Here is an 18089-nt window from a genome sequence, read left to right as displayed (position 1 = left end):
TTTGCTGAAGTGAGGTGACTGGCCTACAGACAGCCGAAGAAAAGCCTTCCTTTTAACAACTAGATTTATATGGAGGCAATCATTGGTATAAACCAAAGTAGCAAACCTTGGAGAATAAAGTTCACAAAGGCTGGGTGTTTGTTTGTTTGTTTCAAAGAGCCTAAATTTGTGGTTTTTTTTTTTTTTTGTTTGTTTGTTTGTTTGTTTTTTCTAAGGCTACCAGTGTTTGACGTCCCTTTGGACAGTTGAAGCTGTACAAAAGCTTTTTAGTGAGACGTTGTTCATCTGAAAAAGTAGAAAACCTCGTGTGAAATTATCTCCTATGCAAAAACACAGAAAGGACAGTCAGTATGTGCAGATTTCTGCAGTTTCACCAAAAAAATGATGTGCAGTGAATGAGAACATGACAGGATCTCTGCTGTTAGCTTCAGCTTCATTCTGCTGTCTTCTCAACCTGAATGGCCACAAGTCTGAACTTTGTGTAAACTACAGGTGTCCTACAAATTCTTCTGACTCCCAAACTACTGTCTTATAATCTCCATCGTTAAATTATTGCCCACATCAATGTTCTGGGTTGGTCAGTTAACCCAGCCAGCTCCCATTATAGGGGACTTGCAAATATTCAGTCATGTCACCAGCCCTGACAGTTCCTGCTGAAGGTGAAAACTTTAAAAGTGAACATCTCTGGAGGGAAGATAAAAACCAATCTGGATGGCTTTGCAACAAATGTCTTCCAGCTTAGCTGAAAATGTCAGAGATGTCAGCCTGTTTGCCTTCGGACAGCCCAAAGGCAAAGGTTAAGGCTGCTCAGGCAGGACACAATGTCAGCCAGGACGGAGAGCATTCCCAGCTACTTCCCGGCTAATCCAGGGTGCTTTTGTTGTAGTCTAGACTGAAAATGCTTTGCTGCATGAAGGCAGACTGAAAATCTGCCACTATTTAGCCACTGAAAATCACTGTGAAGAGGGACTGCCTGCAACAACGCTGGCTGTTTTACTCACAGGCAGGGTTTTTAACCTCCCGTGACTCACAGCTGAAGAAGAAAGATGTAGAAAACTCACAATTTGCTCCGTGCATTGCATCAAGTTATTAAATGGAGAAGTTGGTATTTTAACATACACGTTCTCCTCCAGGGGACATTGTGGATACTGAGAGGCACACAACTTTCTAGCTATTTCTATACCATGGCCACTAACATCCCTTTTGCTTCGATTCTGTGTTCCTCAAAATGCTGAACAATTACGCTTTTGTGGAAGCTTTTTTTCATGGTTTCAGGCAACAGACTCCTTTTTAATTCCTTCTGAATTAACAATTTTGTAACAATGGACAAACGTTACGGTGCACCCTTGCTATAAGCAACAAAACCCTTAAGACTCTTCTGCCGCTTAACTTGGTGGATGGCTGCTTTGATATTTTCCATTATTTCGTGACAGCACTACCTTGAGGTTCCTCTGATTCTTTTATTTCATGTAACAATCAGGTCTGGAATAATAACAACAGTAATAATAATAAAGCAAGTTTTTGATTTTTAAAATTTTATTACTTGTAAACATTTTTTCTCTTATTGTAGAAAATCTCTCTGCAAAAGCAAATATGGAGGAATTGAAGAAGTGTCAAAAACCCAAGCTGTCTGCCCAAGTCTTCTAGCTGCTTTCTAACTTCCCTCAAAATTGAGGCCTTGGTGCTTCCTACTGCCAGCTGGCAGCCTCGATTATCTCCTCATGAAGAATTAGACACACACAGATGGAAAATGTTTTCAAAGATCATCTGTCAACGTAACCACCTCCCAAGAAACCCTAATACAATGCAAAGAGTTCCCCATGACTTCGCTTGAAACGCAGCAGCCTCTGTGGGGGGCTGAGGATTTTCCAAGAACCCTTGCAACTGAGATGAGAAATATATCGTTTTCCCTAGGAACTGGGTTATCTCACAAAAAAGTTTCTTCCACCATTTATTTATTCATTTATTTATTACTTAATTTACAATTAATTTATTTATTACTTAATTTACAATTAATTTATTTATTACTTAATTTACAATTAAATGTCTTTGAACACAAGACCTGTTTTTACATCACAGGAAAACTAGTGAACTGTTCCTTTTCACGTGTCAGTCAGAAACAAAAGTCATTTAAAAAATGTTGGTGACAACTCCTTGAACTTACCCTTTCCATCTTTGTTTTTCTTTTTCACAGATATGTTTGGAGTTGTGGTAGGGGACTCAGGACGAGTGGGTTTTGGCTTCTTGCCTGAAATAAACCACCAGTGAATCAACTTCAGATTAGAAAAAAAAATAAAAGAAAATAAATAAAAAAGAACAAGGAAAGATCTAAAAAAAAAAAAAAAAAAAAAAAGATACTTGTTTTCTCTATTCAGAGAAGATTCAATTTTTAATCATTTAAGAATTCAGTTCTGTTCTGAGTTTTTTTCAATTTCTGCAATACGATTGATTCCCCTATAATTTTACTGTGCTTATAGTAAAAATTATGCTCACTTTTCCAAAGTCCGTGTGCCTTGGAAACTTCCGTGGCTTTTTAGGTACTCTTAACAGCATTTAATGCAGAAGAGATGAGCAAAATAAGCTATAAACTGTGGTCAGAAGAGTTTCAATAGAAAAGGCTCAAGTTAATACAGAGAACTATCTTGTTCAGCCATTGCCAAAATGGAATTTAGGGATAAAACAACACTGTCTGATTATTTAATTGGCTGGAAGTCCCCGCCGATAGAAGACAACTGCACTGTCGTGTGAAGAAAACACTTCTCAGTCCTGATCTTTCTTATTCCTTTCTCAGTGCTGGCTACAGGTAAAGGAAAGAAAGTTGGTTGTTTTTTTTAAGTCCAGCAGAACCAGTAAGTGGCTCTGAAAAACTCTGCTTTTTAAAGCCAGAAACACGGTTGCTCTGTCTAGTGTGATGACTGGAAGAAGTTAGTTACAAGTGATGACAAGAATTTGAAAATGTTGAGAAATCAACTATGTAAACATAAGTGGAATAAAAAAATTAGGTCATACTGAAGTATTTTTCAAGATCAAACCCTGAACCTCTTCCTTCATTAGATCTCATTCAATATCAGCTTTTAGAGCTACTGTAATGAATCAGAAATCTTCAGAACGTATTTATGAAATGATAAATCCCTCTCATCAGGTTTTGCTGTGATCCTTTAGTATGTTAACAATACCTAAACTATTCACATACTGCCTCTGCTCCTTTGAGGCAGAACAGTCCAAGCAGACAGGACTCAGAAATGCACGTCTAATCCAAGTAACCTCTACTATCCTAAATTAAGATCTAAAGAAAAGTATTTTTCTTTTTCTCCACTTATTGCATTTCCAAAGGAGTTTATGTTCAACAGAGGTAGGACAAATAGGTCTGTGCCATTCCCATCACAGTGACATTCCACTTTCAGTTTTGTTTTTAGGGGCTTCCTTAATACGAGAGACAAAACTGCAGAATAAGCACAGAATCATAGAATTAGGGTTAGGGAGCTTCACTAACTCTCAGCTAAAATGCTCAAGGCCAGCCCGGGCTGTCTGCTTTGTTTTAGATTTCCAGGTATCTATTAAGAAGTCATAAGAAAGACTGGTTTGAGCACTCTCACCTTTTGTCATTCGCAGTCTTGTTAAGTCTACCTTTGCACTTTTTCCTTTCTTTCTCCCTCCCTTTTGTTTTTTTCCCCAAACAGGAATGGGAGGAGGGATAGCTGGTTGACAGCTACTGTGAGGGAACACTATGAATGCATGGAGCCCTCTCATTTTCTTGCTTCAATTCAGACAAGATTCATGACTGAGCATGGGACACGAAGTTCAGCTTTGGCCATTAACCACCTTGGCCATTAACACCTTCCTTGATTTGAATGACAACAGAGGGAAGAAATCCTACAATACTGGTTTTGTCATACGTGGTCATACAAAACAATTAAGAACTGCTGGAGTACATTTTTAGAATCTTTATATCACTGACCATCACTGGTTGCAAATAATGTCTTTTTTTTTTTTTCTTTTCCTTCCCTAAAATGTCTAGACGAAGTCTTAGAATCACAGAATGGTTTCGGTTGGAAGGGACCTTAAAAAGCATCTGGTTCCAACCCCCTGCCATGGGCAGGGACACCTCCCACCAGCCCAGGTTGCTCAATAAGAGTCATTTTTCTGTAGGCCACTCCTACAGTCTTTTATGGGTTCATCCAGAAGTCAGTCTTCTGTAGGTCAGCTACTATGGCACTGGAAACCCCTCAGGGTAACTCTGGGTAAGTGCTTTTCTCCCCTTACACGTTATGGGACGACTGTTCAGGGCTCATCTTGTTCCCCCCTCCTGCCCACATGTAAATACAAGCAGTCAAGGAGTAGGGAGTGTTCCTTTGATGTAATTAGTTACCTGGGTCTGAATGAGAAAGGGTTTTAAAGCAAACGAAGTGGATGAAGTCTCAATTAAGTCATGACTTAATTACTGCTGGTCAGCTTCAGGAAACACAAGTGCTGCTCACATATAATGCACTTTTGATTACAGATAAGCTAGGCTACTAAATACAAATTCTGCTGCTGCAGCAATTCTGGGTCCTCTTACCTCAACCTAGACTACTTGAAGACATCCCGTCTGGACAGTCCTCTACCACAAACTTATCCAAAATTAGAAATCAGTGACGTACACGAAACTTGTTTACAGAAGGGTATTGATTTTAGTGCTCTAGAAGTGGACTAGAGATAACTGAAGATGATGTTTTTAGACGACGCTGCGAGCTATAATCTTCATACACTGATACTATCAAAAACACAGCTAGCAGAGACACACAAGATATGTTTCCTTTGTTTAAAAGAAGATATTTACTGAAAGTACATTAAGCGTTAGCACACTTCCTCCTTTGGTTCAACAGAGCATGAATTTGTTCCATGTCAGAGTACATTACTACATTCCTTTTTAAGAGAGAATTTCACAAAGAGGAAGGGTGCAGAATGTGCAGGAGGCTAAGAGGGGCTGCCATCGTTTTGTACAGATAATGGAATGTATGATTTTTATTTCCACTTTCCCATTTTCATGGTTGTAAAAACACTTCAGGTTCGACGTTCCTGTTCCAAATGGATGTGATATTTAGAAAATGAGATGTTTATCCCGAGAGAATATTTTTTATCAAACAGGAAAAAAGATTGATACACTTCTTTGCACTAGCAAAAGTGGAACTAAAGGAATTCATATAGCAAGTATCCAAGTCTCTTCCTCTGACATCCCTTTGTTCTTCCAGCCCTTTTGCTCCGTAGCTCAGCAGCTCGGTGTTCAGACATTCACGAGCACAACCATCCTGCTGAGCACGGGGCTGGAGTGGAGCTGACGGGTGGATACAGCACACATGCTGCAGCAGAATGGCTCACAAGGAAAATAGGTAAAAACACCCCGTCACTTCTGGAGAAGATGTTCTTGGAGAAGCTCTACTTGGCAGTGCCATTCCACCTCAGTTAGCTAGCAGTGCTCTACACAGTGCAGCCCTACAACTTCAGCTGTTGGGTTAGATATGCTTTAAGTCCGTAAGAAGATCGTGGCTGGCATGCAGATGGCAACATGTCCACAATCCTCTGCTCTGCCACAAAATTGAGCAAAGGAAGGGAAACATACTGCACGTCTGAAGAACAAAACTAATAAAACCTGCATGTCATTAGAAATGCACTGCAAACTAAGTAACATTTTGCAGCAATTGCTGTTGGTCAATGCCTTATAAATCCCTGCACATTTTGATATAACACTTGAGCATCACTCAGATCAAAACATTGATCTACAGGAGTCCCAGTTTCACTGAAAACTGGCAGTTAATGAAACTTCAAGTTGTAGCATCTTTTCTAGCATTTCTTCTACCAGATATAATGATTAAAAAAAAAAACAAACACACTCAATGTGGAGCAACTGACTTTTTAACCTACAGCTAGCAAGGAGGAAGGAGTGGGAGTAAGCAGAAGCACAACAAGAAAGAGGGTATGAAAGTGTCAAGCCAAAGAGGTTAAAAGTCTGGCAGACAGAGGCTCTTTGTTTTGACCCACACAGCAGCCAACATTAAGAAGAAGAAAAGAAAAAACAAACAGTTAAAGTCTTCTTACAGTTGGTTATCTCATGGTAGTTTCCCCAGCAGCCCTCTCAAGCAGCTGCTGGTAAAGCTCCCTTCCACAGCAGTTTCAGTTCAGCTTTCTGACGGGAATCGGAGAGCTCCCGACCCACACCCGTCCCTAGCAGGCCTTGTGACACACACGGGGCTCAGGAAGCTCCCACAGCATTTCCAGAGGCCTGTATGATGCCTTTCACAGATAACTACCCCCCACTGCAAACGGGACTGGCACTTACTATAGCGTGCAGCTATTTAGAAAGAAGAAAAAACAAAAAAAGCACAGTTTATATGGAAGAGAGGTTAAAAAAAGCCCTCAATATGATCCCATATTCTGCACAGATCAGGCATTTTCAGTAGAAGCAAAACAAGAGCTAATTAAAATACTTCAGCACTCGTGGCAATAGCTTGTAATGCAATTTTCCTCTGAAGAAGAACCTGTAAGTAGGAGCGAGCAGAGATCCACGTTTCCTGTCAGACAAGCAATCATTGCTACCTCTCCAACATCATCAGTATCTAAGCATCAGTATTTGTGCTTGGAGTCCCAGTAAGAAAATCCTTTCTCTGTATTTCCAGCTGGGGACACCGAGTTATTCTGACGTGACATTCAGCATGGTTCGAAAGACTCACGAGAGGAGATAAGCATGCCACTGACTGCTCTCTACTCCACACCACTGCTCTGCAGCAGCATCTTACCTTTTTTCTTCTTTGGTTGTTCATATTCGGGAGTCTCTGGCGACTCAGCGTAAGGGTCTGGGGCTTGAACTTCCACCACCTCGGGGATCCCATCAAGTGTGACTGACACGTGTGTAATAGGAGCTACCATGTCTTCATCTTCCGTTGCACCAAACATAGTTGCTTAAGGGAAAGGGACAACAGGAAGATTTTCACACAGCCACAAGGACTTTTAAACGTAGAATGAAATAAAACTATGACACTTATTGCCTCCATGGGAGAAGAGAGCAGTTCATAATTGAATATATCCACCCATAATCATAATCACCCATAATCTGTTTTAAAACAGAACAGTTTAATGACATAACCTGCTCCCCTAGAAAGCACTATTACAACGTGCTCACACATATTTATTCATAGGTAACGCAATCTAAACATGTAAGTATATATTCTTCTATCTTACCAACAAGGAATCACAGAATGGTTTGGGTTGGAAGGGACCTCAAATATCATCTAGTCCAACCCCCCTGCCATGGGCAGGGACACCTCCCACCAGCCCAGGTTGCCCAAGGCCCCATCCAGCCTGGCCTTGAACACTTCCAGGGATGGGGCAGCCACAGCTTCTCTGGGCAAACATAAACAGATTCATCCTCTATCAGCCAAACCAAACAGAGCAGTCTAAACAACCTCACTTTGTTCACACCTTCCCTCTGATCTTTGATTCTTCCTCACCCATCAATGTTCAGCTGTGGGCTCAACACGTTCTCAAAGCAGTGGCTTTGAAGCTGTAGGCTTCAGTGCCTACAACACGGGATTTCTCTTATCTAAACTACATGTGTAAAGTCTGGAAGCAAAATATTCCTACCCATTCCATGCAGCCACAAAATACTGACTCCCTCCTTGTTTCAAACAGCCAAACAAAGCAAACAGAGACTGCTTTGCTTTCATACAAAACTTACTTATCCTTTTTTCATCCAGCATTGGACCAGGGGAGTCCATATTGAGCAGTGCTTCGGCAGCTTCAATTGTTTCAATCGTTTCATCCCCATTATGACAAGATGCTTCAACTGAAAGCAAGAGAACATAATATTAATTGTAACCAAGCTACGAACTGGACTTAAAGGTTCAGAGTGATATTTATTTATCATTTGTAGCAAGAAAGCAGCAACCACTCTTCTACTAGATGAGCAGTAACGGGTTTTCTAGGGAGAAAATGTGCAATGCAATCACTTCATTCCTTTACTGCATTATACTTTTACAATTATATGTATTAGAAAAACAACCTTTCATTTCTGTCCTGTCTTTCTAACCCTTCCACTTGCTGATCAAGTACATGCAGCAGAACACGATGCCTGTAAGACCTGAAAAATGCTACTACCGCAAACGATATTCTCAACAGTATCCTTAGAAAACCTGCTGCTTTCTTCTTACGGTGGTCAGAGGATTATTCTTTTTTCAAAATAATTGTAGCATGGCAAAAAAGAGGTAAACGTTAATTCCACTATCAAGTAGCATAAACCTTGAGAACAGTTTAACGCGTTCTTTTATAAATCGTTTTGTTGGTGGAAACGCACAGGCCAGCCTTCCTTATCCTGTGCCATGAATTTTGGCCTATGTTAGGTATTTCGCTTGCACTTATCAAAGTGCTACAAAGGGCTGTGCTAATATTCCCCTCCCTAGGATCAAATGAACCTTAGTTACTTTCTTAGCCCTGCAATGAGTCAGCTTCAAACCCTCTCTTGTGTTTAACTTTGAGGAATTTTGGGTGGGGTAGTCACACATGCACACAAAAAAAAAAGAAAAGAAAGAAAGAAAGAACGAGACTGACTGACTGATAGAGCAAACAAAAACGTACCATAAAACACACTGACCTCAGAAAGAACATTTCTTCTTCGCATAAAACTAAGAGGTTTATTACAGGAAGTAGAACTGCTATACTATTTTTTAATCACAGTAAAAACAAAGCACCCAGCCCACCAGCAATAATCAATCCCATAATAATAAAAAAACAACTAGAAAGGATTTCACTCCAAATGCTCACATCTTCAGCAACTGTATCACCAGGAAAGGACGAAGATAAATGCAGACACTCAGACGCATCAGCCCTACCTCCTCCACCCTGCTGTGATTTACAGAAGCCTCCTCACCTCCCAGATTTTTTTCTCGACCTTGGTACCACCATGCTGCAAGGATCAGAAGCTCACACCCATGCACAGTGAAGGTGATGTGGGTGTTGGGCACCTCTGCCCTGCAGTCACTGTGCCTGGCTTCCCTGCCAGCTCTACGGCACCTGCTCCACCCAGTGCCTCGCACAGAAATTCAAGCAAGTCCAGGCCCCGCGCTGCTAGCTGGTGTCTTATGAGAAACGTGGAGCTGGGGAGGTTCCCGTTGTGAAATGAGAGAAGGGGAGGCAATGAGCACGGAATGAAGTGCACAAAGTGAGGCAGGGCAGCGAACCGGTGGCACTTCTGTCATGCAGCCTGCGGGGTCAGGAGCAAAGCTGCAGAGCATCTCGGGCCCAGGCTGGCTGCCAGAGCCTGACAGCTCCCCCGGGCACTGCCCGGCAGCTGGGGAGGGCACTGGACGCAAGCGAAGCCCATTCCAGGTTGTAGGCAGGCTCACGCTTGGCCTGTCGGTGCTGCTGTAACCGCTTCTGGTTCTGTTCTGGAGTTTTCTTTGGCCCTGCCAGCTTCCAGCAGCCTCGCGCTGTCAGAATCACAGAATCATACGGGTTGGAAGAGACCTCCAAGGTCATCTGGTCCAACCATCCCCCTACCACCAGTGTCACGCACTAAACCATGTCCCCAGGCACCACGTCCAACCTCTCCTTGAACACCCCCAGGGATGGTGACTCCACCACCTCCCTGGGCAACCCGTCCCAGTGCCTGACTGCTCTTTCTGAGCAGAAATGTCTCCTCATTTCCAGCCTGAACCTCCCCTGGCACAACCTGAGGCCATTCCCTCTGGTCCTGTCACTGGTTACCTGTAAGCAGAGGCCGACCCCCAGCTCCCCACCCCTTCCTTTCAGGTAGCTGCAGAGAGCAATGAGGTCTCCCCTGAGCCTCCTCTTCCCCAGCCCAAACACCCCCAGCTCCCTCAGCCGCTCCTCACAGGCCTTGTGCTCCAGGCCCATCACCAGCTTTGTAGCCCTGCTCTGGACACGCTCCAGGCCCTCGATGTCCTTCTGGTACTGAGGGGCCCAAAACTGAACACAGTACTCGAGGCGCGGCCTCACCAGAGCTGAGTTTGAGCGGACTCTGGCCGGGACAGGACCAGCCAGCTTTTTACAGCCGACAGCGAAGAGCTAATTGCTTCCCTCGGCGCCTTCATGCCCCGCGCCCTGTCCCAGCTGCAGTCACCCTGCCGCCAGCCAGCTCGGCCCACGCAGGGCGATGGCCACACGTCGCTGCGCCCCAGTCCCGGCGTGGTGGAAGGGCAGGAGGGAGGAGAGGCTGCTTGTTCAGGCCCTGGGGACAAGGAGCAAACCTTCATGCCTGCTTTCACGTGCCGAGGCAGCCGAGCAGAGCCCATCCTTTACTCTGAGCAATGAGGGAAGCCAGGCAGAGCTTCCCTGCTTCACGGCGCCGCTGCGAGACGTAGCCCAGCCACAGCTGAAAGTGCTGAAAGGAACTTTTAATTATTGTATTAGCAGCAAGCTTAATATAATTTGATGCTCACAGTAAACGTAAGGAGCAACAGCTACAGGTATCTGTCTATCCATAGACACAGAATGCCAAAAATAAGTTTCTTAACCGCGTTAATCCCCTTACTAACACCCGTTCAGCCTCTTCTTAGAAGATGACTTCACAGGACGGTTTGGGCCAAATTAATCATCCTCCGCTGCTGAAAAAACAGGGATGTGGTTGTGCCTCCTGTCTCTGCCCCTGGTTCACGATCCAAACTCCTCTCACTTAACACGAGCCGGGCTTCGCACTTTTTTTGATCACGCAGTGAGGCAATTTAGTCCCATAAAACGGCTGGAAATAATTTCGGATTACAAGCACTCGAGAGCTAAGCCAAACAAGCTGTGGAGTGCCACACAGAGCAGGTCAAGCACAAGCTCTCTGTCCTACGAGCAGCATCACTCCAGACGGTCCTCAGAGATAACCAGCTCGGCTAGCAGGGCAGGCTGCTGTCTGTTATTGTAGTCTTCCCCCTTAAGGTTGCCAATACATATTCCAATCACGTGAAATTACGATGCAGTCACAGATTTAAGAAGAAATGGGGTTAAATAGCTTCTTTGTCCCACTTGGGTGAAGTCACGGTTGGCAAAACGGCGTGGGTTTTTCATTTCAGAGAAGCATCGTGTGTCAAATGCTATCTTAAATAGGTAGAAACTTCCAAAAGGAAAGAAAAAAAGCTAAAGAAAACAAAACCACACCCAGAAGTAACTTTTTTTTTTTTTTTTTCCCAGGGTACTCAAGCCCTTGTTTATCTGAGCAAGCCACAAATTTAAGCCTGTGTACCTGTCTGCCAATTACAACCCAATTACTGCAAACGCGCGTTTGCGATGAATCAGAGCCCACAGCCAGCATGAGGCCTGCCCAAACACGGCTTTCTGCTCTTCTCACCTGCTGGGGAAAGAAAGGAGATACCCAGCTGGAAGTTCCCTCCCTCAGCCCGAATTCCTGCTGTCTGCTGCCCTGCCTGAAAGCTTTAACACCTCTCTACACGAGCAGGATCCTAACGTGATGGCCCCTGCCTTGTCCAAAAGGCTCGGTGATCCCATCCCACCACTTCCAGTGATCCCAACTCACTCGTACTTCTCCTGGCCATCATCTCCAAAGAGCAAAGCGAGCCCTTGTCTGGACTAGATAAGGGCTGTGCTACTCACAGCTGTATTTAAAGGCAGCGCTGATCTTACTAGAGACAAAAAAAAGGGGACCACAGAATCTCAGAGTAACGCTGGAAGGGATCTAAACCTGCTCCAAGGAGGGAGAGATCCATCACACACAGCCTGAGACCTCTTTTTTTCAGAATGACTGGCTGTAAAATTTAAGTGATTGCTTTTTAATGTAAGTTCTGCATGATTGTTAACCGGAGCTGGAAGACCGAGCGCTGCTTTAAGAATGTATGTATTTCAGGAGGCCTATCCATCACACTTTGTTTTCTTTTTTAAACAAGGCTTTAAAATTTACAAGCAAAATCATCTCATTAGGGAGCTATATGGAAAAACACTCCTCGTTTTTAACCAGATGGTATCAGCAGCACTGAATAACTTCTCTGCAAAGTAACTGAGACCGTAGCCTTTTTTTTTTTTATTTTACAACTGGCATGTTGTCAACTAAAAATCCTCATGGATTAAGGCTGTGAAATCCTGCTTCCAACCAAATAGTCCTTTGGATTTCTTTGCAGCATTATAAATGATTACTGAGCACGCTGGGGTTGTGCTGGGTAACAGCACCTAGCAACTCTTTCCCTCCGTTCTCTTATCGAGCACTTTGCCTTATGCCATCAGTGCGAGACGTTCACCCCATGGACAAGCCAAATCCTACCTACCTTGGAAAGACCATACAAGAGCTTTGGAGTTGGTTGTTGAGCTTCATTCCTCTTCCAAGAGAAGCCCTATTTCTGTGCTCGGGACTCAGACTAGGGCACGGTGCAAATTTTCTGCCCCTCACGTATCCAAACTTTGTCAGCAAGGACCCCTCACCGATCCCATCCTAACAAAGCCAGCACAGGTGAACCAAAAAATGGCAGAGAGTTTGATTAACTATTTTTTTTTTATATATTAAATTTTTATTTTTTATATGAATTTTTTTTCATATTAAATATATGAGATAGAAAAAAAAAAACTTCAGGAAGTTGCATAATCCAATTAGTTCCTCCTTCCTATGCATCTAAAACCCTAATTAGTTACATTAATAAGGTAAATAAAGTGTAGCAAATCATACCATCTGACGAGGTGGCCTGAAATTTACGATACAGGAAACTTTATCCCCCGTGTTTTTCAGGGAGATAAAAAAAATCAATATTGTCGTCAGTGATAAAACTTCTAAGTTTCTTCTAAGATAAGCTGGTTGTTGGCCACCTTCCTGCAGGGTTTCAAGTAAAACATGCTGTTCCTACAGCTGTCGTGTTCTGCAGGTCGTAATTTATGCTACAGATAAGTCATCATGGGTGTGTAATAGCTGTGGTTTTGAATGGCTTACGCTATAGCCTATAGACAGAAAAGCCTACCAGAGTCTGCATTTCTGCAGATCCAGCACTAAAAGCAGACCTACCTCTAATTTCTGGTAGTTTAGGGGAAAAGAGAAGCTTAAGTTATGACAGACACAGTATTGAAAAACTTGTAGCTTCAAAAAAGAATCATGAATATTAAGCATTTCTGAGTAATGTTTAGTCATAAATGATGGCATTTTTGGTTTCATTTTGCTGGGAACTTCAGCCTTGTGAATATTTTAAACTGGAATTAGCGCAGTCTTTACAAGGTCTGATTCTCTCTCGATGGCATAATGTGAAAGTGACTGAAAAGATTTGTACAGACTTCAAAGAGCAAAACAATGCATTTCACTGCTGGGAGCAAACATACCATTAACATCAAGACGGGAGCTTCAAAGAGAGGAAAAAAGCAAGCGAGAAAACAGAGGAGGTGGGAAATTTTAGTTATGATTAGCCCCATCCCACAAACAAGCCACTGCAAAATGTGTTTGCACGTGGACTGAGAGTTTGGTCTGTGCACCCGCAGCCCGAAGGTGGTGCAGGGAGGTGATGGAGGGCTCCATGGTCCTTCTCTACGCCCTCTCCCCACTCCCATGGGGAGTCCTGGCCCCGTAACCATGCTTGAGGCTGGCAGGATGGCTCCCAGATCGAAACCCAGTGCTGAGCCACCTTCCCTTGGGAGCTTTCAGCCGGTCACTACAATAATCTCTCCGAAGTCACAGCTCTGGTCTTCTAAGGACTCGGCCTTTAAAGAAAACCAGACTGCTTGAACCACAGTGGGATGATGTTAACAATACAGCGCTTGTCCGCCTCCAAAGTATCCCTTGGACACCACCAGTTACAAGGATTACAGATTTGCAGTCTCTGGCAGCAATCTGCAAACCCTCCTCATGTGATCATTTATGTGAGCAGCAAAGTATGTTAACGAGAGGAGTCAGAAAAGTCGCGTTTCGCAATTACTCATGCAAATGTGAATTCACACACGAGGCATTGTAGTGGATAGGGACTCACAAAAACCACGACATCCAGCACCCAGGAAACGTTCGCACAGCCGCGTGAAGTGGCGCTGCAGTAACACACGGAGGAAATGCCAGATCGAGTGTGAATAATTAATGTGAATGGTTGGCAAGAGGTCTCCACGTGAAATAACGTTTAAGCATGTAAAAACCTTCTCGAATAATCAGCTAACTCATTTGCACAGTCACAGTCTGTTCACAGATAATTCACGGCTTAAAAAAAAGGGGGGGGGGATATTATCAGATTTACTGGGAACGGCTCATGTCAGCCTGCTCTGTGAACTGTACCTCATGTCAAGTTTTGATGAGTTTTTGTTTTGCTCTTGGTGGTAAAAGATTGTATCCGAGCATGCCTTGGGAAGTAATGTCAAAAGCATGACTGCAAGCAGCAAGCTGTCTCCAGCCCTGGGGACAGGTCAGGTGGGGAACCTCGCTGCTGAAAGATGACACTGAGACAGATCTCAGCGCTGTAAGCATCTACCCCACCTCTCAGACTCCACAAAAACGCTTCAAACGTGTAATTTCAGCAAATTTTTGTTTGCTGTGAGGTCTCTCTGTTGTTGTGTTTGATTTTTAAATTTGACTTATCTTCGAGCTTTCCATGAGAATCGTTTTCTCTTTGGGGCTACCCTTCCTAAGAGAATTCATGCAGAACATTTGTATTTTAGACATTAATCGTCATCAGAAATCCAAAGTGAATATTGTGCTGAGTGCACTTCGAATCGTAAAGGTTGGAAAAGCCCTCCAAGACCATGCTTACACGTACATTTTATTGCTGGCTGCTTCTATACCCTCAGGAAGCGAAAAGCAATGCCTCTATAGATCCTGTACATTATTGCTTTATTATTGCTTTTTGTTACGTATGTTTACTTAGCATTAAACAACTGCAAAAATATCAGCACAAATATCCCATTAAGAGCAACGAAAACTCTTTCTGGCACTCTGAGCAGGACTCTGTCTTCATCTCTATTGATAAATGAAACTCTTCACCGTACCAGCTGTACAGCTGGGATTGCAAGCCACCTGGTAATGGTGTTAATGCCATTTTCTCTGTCTTGTACAGAATTAACAGCATTCAACACTATTATAACTTTGTTTCTTACTGCTTTTTGTCACTGACACAGTCATCCTGATGAAAGAGCACGGCAGAGAAGCGTTTTTACTGCAAACCTGTGAGGGTGATATCGTCGTCTTCTATGATTTGCTCCTCTGCGACGTCCAGAGAGCTCTCGGTGATCATGTCACTGGGCTCGTCCACGCAGGTTAAGCCGGAGTAGTTGTGCAGGAGCTCAGCGCTGGGGACGTGTTCCACGATGACAGCAGGGAAAATGGATGGATCCCCGAGCTGCAGGGGAAAAAAAATAATGAAAGGAAAATTAGAGTAATGGTAGTTAGACTGTGCCCGACCTAAGCACTTGCTGATGAGTGTTTCAGCAGACCTGAATATTTCTACATCACCTCGATGTTAGGTGGTTTGAAGAAGAATTGGATGATTTTTAGCACACCAAATAAAACAGCAGCAGTGTCCTGCCATGGGCCAGAGTCTGTAGTGTCTAAATCCTGACTTTATTCCAGCAGGTTAATACGAGACTCCCACAGCTGCATTTTCCAGCTTAGAAGCTGACGTGACGGAGGAGAGGAGCGGCGCAGTAAATGCCAAACTGTGCTGGCAACGACAGCAGGCAAGCAACTCGCGGCGAGCACTGCTCGATCTTCCTGCCAAGCTGGGGGCGGAGGGGTGGGGAGGCTGCAAGGCCCACAGGAAGGTCTCACAGGCATCAGGTCTCCCACAAGGCACTCGCTGGCGATCACAATCAGGGGACATTTAGTCCCAGAGCAACAGGGAAGTGCTTGATGCATGTCCCATATTACTTTCCCTCTCTAATTCTTAGGGCCTCCTTCACTCGCTCCCCCCCTTTCCTTCCCAAGACCACTTTCAGTTGTTCTCCTTCTCTCAACAATTATTTTCCGTAAGATACAGAAGAAAAGGGGCAGCTGGAAAGGCAGAAGTCAAGCTGGCCAGCAATAGTAAGATGCACGTTCTCTGACAAGACAACCATTCAACAGGAAGAGGTTTTCAGAAAATACCTTCTACTGCAGAAACAGTATTTTCCAAAGCGCCTCTTTCAAAATGTCATTTGCAGGAAGAAAGGCAGAGCTGCTGATAGCACAGCGGGCTCAAAGAAAGCCTGGTGCAACTCGAAAGCTCTCTCACTACAAACACAAATTGCTTTATGAATGTGGCAAGCCTAAAAAAAAAAATAATAAAGTTGCTCAATGTGCTGCTGTGAGAAAACCGGTGTGTATGCGTTTGGTCTCGCTCTCCACAGAACAAAGTAGGCACAGATCAAGCAGATTTTATTTAACTACACAAGAAAAAAACATCAACGTTTGGTTGTGAGTTCACTTAGGCATTGCTCCCGCCTCACAATCTCACCACTACTCAGGCCACCAGTGGTGGGAAATGCTCCCAGAGCTACTGGCTCCATGCAGACAACGGCAACGGGAGGCAGGGGCAGGAAAAAAAAAAAAAGGAAGAATTCAGACACAGAACTAATATTTCTATGGGTTTCTATCATAAACACTCTGCTAAACTAAACTAAACTAAACAAATAAAACACACCACAAAATCAACAAAACCCAAAGGAAAACAAAAATCCACAGCTAACCTGCCAAACTCCACGAACATAAGCTTCAAAGAGCGTAACGTGAGGGGAGAGAAATAAAAACGAGCAAAAGGCAGAGCAGTTAAAGGCAGACCAGACTTGTAGATTTGGTTACGTGAAAGCAAACTGGGTAAAAAAAGATAAAGCACTACGAAGAGAGGAGAAAAATAAAATACTGCATGCGTTAGAAAGGTTTTGTTTTCAACAGCTCCACCAACTAGGAGGACAATAGCCCATTACAGCCTCACCACTGAGATAAAATTCATGCTACAAAAATAGCTTGAGCACCCCAATTTCAGAAATATACCACAGTTTATACGTTTTGTGGTGGAAACCACATATACTGTACACACATCTACATAACCACATTAAAAAAAATTAAGCAGAGTTTACGTACTACACTCAGGCTCCTGTCACCTGCAGGCAAGAAAAAGAGGGCATTTTGCGAGCATCTGTTCATTGGCCTACTGAACAGGTAAAATGATGGATTTTGGGTTGGAGAAACACAAATATGAAGTATTTAGTATTTAGTATTCTCATCCTACTTGAGCTCATAGACACTAGGGGTGAAGTTCACCTCACCTAACTTCAAACAGCTGTGGTTCAGGCACTCAGAGCCACAGAATCATCTAGGTTGGAAGAGACCTCAAGATCACCGAGCCCAACCTCTGACCTAACACTAACAAGTCCTCCACTAAACCATGTCACTGAGCTCTACATCTAAACGGCTTTTAAAGACCTCCAGGGATGGTTACTAGGCTTAAGCTAATAACCCCAGGTTTCCTTCAGAGTCAACAGGGAGAAATAGGTATTTTTAGAGCACGTTTCCTTGTCCAGTTGTAGGCTCCTGTGCTACAGTAGGATCATCCCCTAAAAACCCCCAGTTCTCTCCATTGACTCTAAAGAGGCAGAGGTGTTGGGGTGGCTATTCCTGATGTAGACATCCATCCTGTAGGCATCTATCTGCAACATCTTAAAAGTGAGCTTCATCCTTTTGGATGAAAAACGACTCTGGCTCAGCGCTGCCCTTCTCTAACGACTGCAGCTCATGTCACTAACTTTGTTTCTGAGAGACAAAAATACCCCAAAGTTACTCTTCAGTCATAAAACCCCTTTTGCCAAATACTGAGGGAAACACAGATAAACCCAACAGAGCCTTAGACATTTTTATCCGAGGTTCTCAAAGCCCTATTTATATCCCACCCTATCAGTCAGTCTGTTGTGAAAACTAACGACCAAATGTGATCTATTCTGTAAGGGTAAACTGTGCCTGTCTACACCAGGGGGGTGCCTGGGGGCTGTGTGAATTTGGAGCTGGACAACTGGAGGAGCCTGCTGACACGCCGCTCGGCCAGAAGATGAAAGATGAAGAGTGAAGCCACTTGGAGAGTCGTGCAGAAGAGCATTGGTTCATGCTGAGACACATTAAACGGGATTTTCTCTAAATTAATAACAGCTTTAAACTGGAGTCAGAGTAAATATCACTCCCTCTG

The 18089-nt window shown here is 43.7% G+C and overlaps 1 protein-coding gene across 3 annotated transcripts in view; it reads right to left on the bottom strand.

The window, feature by feature from the left end:
• Positions 1 to 18089, bottom strand: part of ELF1 (E74 like ETS transcription factor 1) — a 74306-nt gene that overhangs the window by 10892 nt on the left and 45325 nt on the right. For all 3 annotated transcript variants that reach the window (XM_084306371.1, XM_084306370.1, XM_084306372.1), the window contains exons 3-6: positions 15101 to 15275; positions 7712 to 7819; positions 6774 to 6935; positions 2165 to 2248 (exon numbers count right to left, since the gene is read on the bottom strand). In XM_084306371.1, the coding sequence (XP_084162497.1) occupies positions 2165 to 2248; positions 6774 to 6935; positions 7712 to 7819; positions 15101 to 15275 (529 nt within the window). The remainder of the gene's footprint in view (positions 1 to 2164; positions 2249 to 6773; positions 6936 to 7711; positions 7820 to 15100; positions 15276 to 18089) is intronic.

This window comes from Netta rufina (assembly GCF_964035555.1).
Source record: "Netta rufina genome assembly, chromosome: 1".
NCBI lineage: Eukaryota > Metazoa > Chordata > Aves > Anseriformes > Anatidae > Netta > Netta rufina.
Note: the sequence above shows the minus strand (reverse complement) of the source record. Positions and strands in the feature narration are given on the sequence as shown.